An 8,258-nucleotide genomic window follows, 5' to 3' on the forward strand; every position below is an offset into this window, starting at 1 on the left:
AATACATGCTGAGGTGCCGGTGTCTATAGGATTCTCACCTACCTATACCAACGTCCCCTCTTGCTTGGACTTAGAAATTTTCAATTGAATACAATCTGGGATGCCTTGGTCTATAGGATTCTCATCTACCTATACCTACGTCCCCTCGTTCAGACTTAGAAATTTTCAATTGAATACACGTTGACTTTTCTTGGTCTATAGGATTCTCATCTACCTATATCTACGTCCCCTATTGTTTGGACTTAGAAATTTTCAATTGAATACATGCTGAGGTGCCTTGGTCTATAGGATTCTCATCTACCTATACCTTCGTCCCCTCTTGTTTGGACTTAGAAATTTTCAATTGAATAAAATCTGAGATGCCTTGGTCTATAGGATTCTCATCTACCTATATCTACGTCCCTTCTTGTTTGGGCTTAGTGTGTATGAATTTTCATCGCGTCTGTCGAAAGTGTTTAGCAGACATCCAAACATACACACATTTTCGTTTTTATATATATAGATTTATTTAGTTTCTTGTTAGTTATTATATATTGTTAGTATATTTGTCCCTGTGTTAAATGTGATCCGGTTAAAAGGGGCTGTAACGTTTGATAAGTATGGCTTCTAGCAATTTTAGTTGTTACGTGCAATTGTTAAAGTATCGAATTTTATTTCTGTTAAGATATATCTTGAGTTACTCTACATTACTGGGCAACACCAGGATAGGGGTCAGCTAGTTTAATAATAATCCTTTAATGTTATGACAAATTGTGCAAGGTTAGGCATAGAATTTCTTGAGTTAATCTACATTCCTTGGCAACGCCAGGATACGAGTCAGCTAGTTTAATAATAATCCTCATACGTCATGAAACCGTGTCTTTTATGCTGATGGGTGAGACCATAACATTTGTCTCTTTGTAAGGGACCTGAAACGGATAATATCGGTTGACGATATGTCGACGTCATATAATTTGATCGAGAATAAAAACTCGGAGGTTGATCATGCACACGATAGTTCGCCCTGTGTCGCATCAGTTCTGTCATGGATTTACCAGCTGTTTGGAAGTTTTTATTCCCAGGCCAGTCCTTGCCAGCCCTTGTCCACACTGGTACAGCTGAAGTCCCGGGCTGGAACTGCCAACGGAACCAGCCGACTTGATGAGAATCAGCCGGCTTTGGGAGCTTGTCTCTTTGAGGTACGCCATGACCAACGTCGTAAAGTTTGTTAACCCAGTTCTGAAACAGAAAATGAAAATGAAGGAAGCTTTAATGAGTGACTAGCTTGCAGCCCGGCATTGCCCGGTCATGTAATATGATATTTTAATTTATGCGGATGTATTATTATAGAATTAATCATCTATTGATTATTATCGACTAGCCTAGGTGCAATAATGAATTCATGAATGCCTCAAGGAAGAGAGGATAGATGGCAGAAACACTAGAGGAAGACTTTCAATCTGTGGTGGAATCGGGACAAAAATGGATGGTCACATTCAATGCTGCCAAGACTAAACTTGTTTCCTTCAATAACTCCAAGAACCCTTCTCTACCACCAATAGCAATGGCCAAAGACTCTTTATCTGTAAGTACATCTTTTAAACTACAAGCCCTTGCACCTCTTTGACGTAAATACCCCTGACAAATCTGACAGCTCGCTACATAATATCCCTGCAACTTATGTCCCCAATAGTAGGACCCTACATCAAAGTGGCACTGTTCCTTGTTTGGGGTAAAATAAAAAAAATAAATAAATCACCGAATAAATGCCGTAGTATCTTGTTTCCTTCAATAATTACAAGAAACCTTTTCTACCACCAATAGCAATGGCCAATGATTCTTTATCTGAAAGTACATCTTTTAAACTCCTCGGCCTAACGTTTACAGGAAATATGAGTTGGAAAAATTACATTGAGAGCATTGGCAGGACTGCTGCGAAGAAGGTAGGTTCTCTCTACCCTGCTAGAAAGCTACCAACGCCCAAAAGTATCCTGTACCTCTATAAGGCCACCATTCGCCCATGTATGGAGTATTGTTGTCATATTTGGGCTGGTGCATCTGCTACTAGTCTCTCGCTCCTAGACAAGGTTCAAAAGAGTCGCCAATCTGATAGGTCCTGAACTGTCATCTAAGCTTCAGCCTCTGTCCCATCGACGAAATGTTGCATCCCTCTGCCTGTTCTACAAGAATTTTAATGGTGAATGCTGTGACGAACTGCAAGCACTGGTACCCCCTCTACGTAAATACCCCCGACAAACAGCTAAATCCCACCCCTTCACAGTAGAGATCCCTAGATGTAAAAGAGCCTTCTACTCCAGTAGTTTCTTCCCCAGAACCGCTAGACTTTGGAATCCCCTTCCGGGTTCCTGCTTCCCTAACTGTACTGACATGCAGAAGTTCAAGTGTAACATGAACCGACATCTTGCTGCCCAACTCCCTACATAGTACTCCTGTAGCTTATGTCTCTGATAGTAGCCCCCTACATCAAAGTGGCAACGTGCCTTGTTTGGGGTGAAAGTGTAATAAAAAAAACAAAAAAAAAACAATTATGTTTTCTTTTCAGTACGTTGAATGCAAGATGGGGAAAAAGCAAATTCACACAATTTACTTATTTCAATGCAAGGCAGGCCAAAAAGCTGCTGAAACAGCTCACAATATTAAGGAAGTGTTTGACCGAGGAACCACTATTGAACACACAGCACAATGGTGGTTTAAGAAATGTCATTGCAGTGACGGGAGTCTTAAAGATGATGAGTGTAGTGGTCGGCCATCGGATGCTGACAACGATCAATTAAAAGCCTTAGTCAAAGCCAATCCACACACAACTGTTCGAGAAATTGCTTCTGAATTAGACGTAACGCATACAACGATTTCCAAGCACTTGAGACAGATTGGAAAAACACAAAAACTTGATAAATGGGTACCTCACAGCCAAAAGAGACGCAGTTAGGAAGTGTCAGCTTCTCTGCTTTTACACAACAAGAACAACTCGTTTCTCGACCGGGTTGTGACTTGTGATGAAAAGTGACTTCTTTATGACATCCGGAGCTGCTCACCTCAGTGGTTAGATGCCAATGAAGCTCCACGACACTTCTTGAAGCCAGAGTTGCACCAAAAGAAGATCTTGCTGACTGTTTGGTGGTCTGCCACGACCGGTCTCATCCATTACAGTTCTTTGAATGCAGGTGAAATCATTATGGCGGTGAAGTACTCTCAACAAATGGATGAAATGCATCAGAAACTTCAACAACAACACCCAGCATTAGTCAACTGAAAAGGCCCAATTCTCCTCCATGACAATGCCCGAGCACACGTTGCTAAACTGACCCTGCAGAAGTTGAATGAATTCAACTGCAAAACTCTACCTCATCCACCATACTCTCTAGATCTCTCCCCTACCGACTACCACTTTTTCAAGCATCTCGACAACTTTCTGCATGAGAAATGCTTCAAAAACCTAAGCGATATCAAAAACGCCTTCAGCGACTTCATCGCCACCAGAACGCAAGATTTTTACGTTACTGGCATAAATACACTTGTTTTGCGTTGGCAAAAGTCTGTTGATTCTGATCGTGCTTATTTCGATCAATAAAATTTTATATTTGAACCGATATGTTCATCTGCATTTAAAAGTTAAAAACTGCAGGAACTTTCTTGTCAACCTGATAAAACTCCAAGGATCGACCCCTGAGGCACACCCGCATTAATACCATGTTGTTTAGATGTACGGCCATCGAAGACAACTTACTTTTTTCTCTTGATCTGATTATGTCGAGTCCAGAAGCCCTATAGGATTTAATTATCATGAAAATTTTCTGCTGGCCTGTTTCCTGATTGAATAAAACATGGTTGCCTTCAAGTCCAATGTAAACAAATTCTTGTTCAGCCGTCCCCATAAATAATCAACTTCTACCCAATTTACTCCATTAACCATTACTAAACTACCACCTTACATTCATTAACTCTTATCCTCGAGTGGCCTTCGGGGCTTGATATGTGATGACTCTCAAAAAAAAAAAATAAAAAAAATACTAATAACAATATTGTCACTGGTAAAGGTAATGTCGATTACGGCTTATTTCATGCAAAACAGTAAATCATCTCACCTGATGGGAATTTTTCCTGGGCCGAACTGTAAACCTTCCGATCGGGTGGGTCCTAAAAATAAGATGCAACACGATAAAGCAGTCTATATATATATTTTATTATTTTTCAAAAAGTTGATTTCACAAGCGAGAAAACTATTTGATATTGTTGTACCGATTCTAAATACAAGGGTCATTCTTAAAGTAAAGCCTCCTATTTTTTTATTGAAGTTAAAGAACTACCAAGACGGGAGGAGTATCATCATAATAAGCAACGTTTTCGTATTATTTGGATTCATCTTATCTACTGTTCTCATCTTGAATGTGATTTTCACAACGTTTCGGTTGATGTAACCTTCGACCTTCTTAAATAAAAACACATGGGAGGCTTTACTTTTGGAATTACCCTAGTATGACAAAGCACGCTCCAGACACTCATGCACAGCCATCGTTCATGCTGACGAAAACGCATTGAGAATGGTGTTGACTATGTAGAAAAATTAATTTTGGAACCGAAAAAGTTTGCTTTGACGTTTCTGAATTTTTGAGATGAGGATTGGTTATATGTATTATTTGGATTCATCGGATCCACTGTTCTCATCTTGAGTGTGATTTTCACAACATTTCGGTCGATATAACCTTTGGCCTTCTTCAGATGTATCTTTTTGAACTCAGGAATGCTTCTGTTTCGGGAATTTGGACGGAATTTCGAGCGGAACCCTTTATTTACTTTATGCATGGACCCGTGGCATAGTGATTAGAGTACTTGGGAAAAATCAATTGTAAAAGTGACCTTCTCCGGAAGGTTGAAGGTTCAATCCTCGGTGTGGGTGACCGAAAAATACAATTACTTAGGACCTCTATCCAGTCATGGCTGACGGAACAAGAGCACGTTACCCCCATGAAGTAAATAAAGGGTTCTGTTTGAAATTCCGTCCAACTTTCCGAGTTTGACAGAAACATTCCCAAGTTTGACAAGATACACCTGAAGAAGGTCGAAGGTTACATCGACCGAAACGTTGTGAAAATGACACTCAAGATGAGAACAGTAGTCCGATGAATCCAAATAATATGAATAACCAATCCTCATCTAAAAAAATTCAGAAACGTCAAAGCAAACTTTTGTGTTCCGAAATTAATTTTTCTACATGATCAACACCATTCTCAATGCACTTTTGCCAGCAATGAACGATGGCTCTGCATGAGTGTCTGGAGTATGATTTGTCATATGAGGGTTATTAAAAGAGTAAAGCCTCCTATTATCTTTAACACAAAAAGTTGACACACATCCATGACAGAAGTTGCTTTCTTAGAGTCTCACACTGTCAATATCTGCAACAGAGAAGTGAAACTTTCAGGTCATAAATGCATAAGTTCAGTCATCATAACAATGCAATTTTTAAACCGCTTCTGATCTATTAGAGTGGAATAAAAATAGGAGGCATGTTATGTGAACAAATATCTTGCCACCCAACTCCCCATTAAGGGTGCCCCTTCTACGTGACTTTGCCAGTGTAGCCAATTCTTCGTCCTTAGGATAATCTTTGTTCGTTTAATTTCTATTATTCAGCAATTTTTACTTTTCCATTAAAAAAATAATAACTGCATTATTTACCTTAGCATATCTTCCATGTTTGGATAATGAGGTACCCTGGGTGGCATATTTATCCAGTACGGGTAACGGCTCTGTGAACTCAAATGGAACAGGGTATCAGACATGTTTTCTCAAATAGAGTTGCTTTTCTGTAAATAAAAAATAAAAACACATCTGTAATATCAAATGAAAGTGCTCATACACACACACACACATATATATATATATATATAAAATAAAATGACAATTAAATTACATGTAACATGTTTATTCAGCTCGAAAACCATACAGTGTTAACCGATGTATTGGAACATTCAAGATGGCGTCTGATTCTCTCTTTAACACGGTAAGTTTGGGGAAAAGTGTTATAAATAAAAAACCAGATAAAATACTGTTAAAAACTCGCTCAATATATGTTACCGTGACATAGGTTGACATATATTCGGTGGGTTTTTAATAGTATTTTGTATAGCTTTTTATTTATAACACCTTTTCCCAAACTTACGGTGTTAAAGAGGGTGTGAGACGCCATCTTGAATTTTCCAATACATCGGTAAACACTGTATGTTTTTCGAGCTGAATAAATATGTTACATTGAATAAAAACACGAAAAATACATCCAGTTTTGTAGAAAAGTAACTTATCTTGCTTTTGATAACATTTATTTGTTATATATTTGTTTTTTGACAACTTTTTCGAATCTATGTGTACAGTAATACAAACCCAACAATTAATATTTATAAAGTAATCTCAACCAGATGTAAAAGCTCGATAAAACCAAATAGGAGATAGAGCTTATAGAAAGACCAAGTAATTATTAAGTTATTGATTTTGCACTACGAAACATACTGTCAAGAATTGTATAAGTCAACTGATTTAAAGGAATAAATTATAAGATGGTCAACATCATGAATTTTGGAATATAAGTTTTTGTCATTTATTCTATATATTGCTCTGTAATCACATTGAGCTTCGTATATAAGGATTGATATATAATAAGAAATATATTTCTACAGAAATATGTATAAAATCTTCGGAATGTGAGAGATTATATAATTATTTCCACAGAGAGACAATGTCGCAGCTCACAAGAGCCAAGAAAGCCAACAAACCGGAAGTGCAAGACTCGTGTTTCGCCCTCATTTGGGCTAATCAGTTAGATACAGACGACCTCGGGATTTGAAACCTGTGCCTTTTGCATGCTAGGCGAATACCCTTACAATTGAGCAAACACCCCCCCCCCCAAAAAAAACGGTCGTGCGCAAAAAAAACTACTTGATAAAATTAAGGGAATTTTTTTTTTTACTTCGGAGATCTTCAGTCCAAAACGGATACGTACAATATAACGTTTTATTTTCGATATTTTCATTTTTTAATGTCTCGGTTAAACTGTACAAGTACAATATTTTGTTTTGTTGAAAATACATCAAGCTCATTTATTTTTCGTAATTTTTCGAATTTATACTAATTTCGACATGGCATGTAAATATGTAAGAATGGTTTCACCTGAAATGCGTTGGTTTAAAACGTCACTAATCTATATACAAGTACCGATAAAAAAAAAGAGAGAAAAGGGTGTTCTTACCCTACGTTTTATGAAATAAATATTTTATAACGAAAATTCTTTTTTGTTTTGTTTTTTTCTTGACACGCACAAAAAAAAAATCCAGAAAAGAGAAATCGTTGAAAGAAAGCGAAAAGTCACGTGATGATGTTTACGCGGTTGTCAAGGTAACAGTGACGTCACAAACAAATCGTTTTTTTTTTTGGTTGTTGTTTGTTTGTTTGTTTGTTTGTTTTTTATATACTTTTAAAGATTTGCTGGGTTTTTTTTTTGTAATCATTATTTATTTTAATTCCCATGCCGGTAACCTTTTCATTCACCTTGATAAAATAATTATAAATAAATAACATATTAATATTAATAAGAATAAAACGTTTTTAAAAAAGACGAAACGAGGTAACACCGACAAAAACAAACTTGTTTTCTGAAAAGGTAAGTTAATATATATATATATATATATATATATATATATATATATATATATATATATATATATATATATATATATATATACACATATATATATATATATTAAAGTTTGTTTTTGAAATATGGTTACTTTCAATGTATACCGTTTTCGTTTAACGGGTCTAGATTGTTATTTTAAAACCAGTCCCCGTTAATTTTGAGTTAAGCTTAATGTATCTATTTAATAGGTGCAAAATTTTGTTAAAAATTCAAAGACTCACGTTTCCTTTTTTATAACCTTTGTTTATTTCAACAAAATTTTACACTAATATATATATATATATTTAATTTCGATATATAATACACACTCACATAATTTCAGAATAGCACAAGATGTGTTAAAATTAAAATATTGAAAAAAGTATTTGTGTGGGTTTTTTTTCTACAAAGGCGTCACCACTTATCACGGCCTACAGGCCACTCAGGGATAAATGTTAATGGGTATACGTTAGTCAATGTGATTATAGCGTAGTAAACATAAGTAATGGAAATTTTGTAAATTGGATTACTTAGGGGGGGGGGCGGTTAATCAAGAACTTGTTTACATTGGACTTGACCGAAAACAATC

The 8,258-nt window shown here is 36.4% G+C and overlaps 1 protein-coding gene across 2 annotated transcripts; it reads right to left on the bottom strand.

The window, feature by feature from the left end:
• Window positions 1–490: 490 nt before the first annotated feature.
• LOC145270766 (uncharacterized) lies at window positions 491–7,397 on the bottom strand. 2 transcript variants are annotated; one of them, XM_080126362.1, is made up of 4 exons: window positions 7,249–7,384; window positions 5,680–5,807; window positions 4,086–4,137; window positions 491–1,218 (listed from the first exon to the last, which is right to left on the bottom strand). In XM_080126362.1, the coding sequence occupies exons 2-4, from the start codon at window positions 5,781–5,783 to the stop codon at window positions 826–828; spliced, it is 549 nt and encodes a 182-aa protein (XP_079982488.1). In that variant the 5' UTR covers window positions 5,784–5,807; window positions 7,249–7,384; the 3' UTR covers window positions 491–825. The 2 variants fall into 2 exon arrangements, with proteins under 2 accessions (XP_079982488.1, XP_079982487.1); XM_080126361.1 differs by having other exon boundaries at window positions 492–1,218; window positions 7,244–7,397.
• Window positions 7,398–8,258: the final 861 nt, after the last annotated feature.

This window comes from Euprymna scolopes, chromosome 46 (genome assembly GCF_053919585.1).
Source record: "Euprymna scolopes isolate OS-2025 chromosome 46, ASM5391958v1, whole genome shotgun sequence".
Classification (NCBI taxonomy): Eukaryota; Metazoa; Mollusca; class Cephalopoda; order Sepiida; family Sepiolidae; genus Euprymna; species Euprymna scolopes.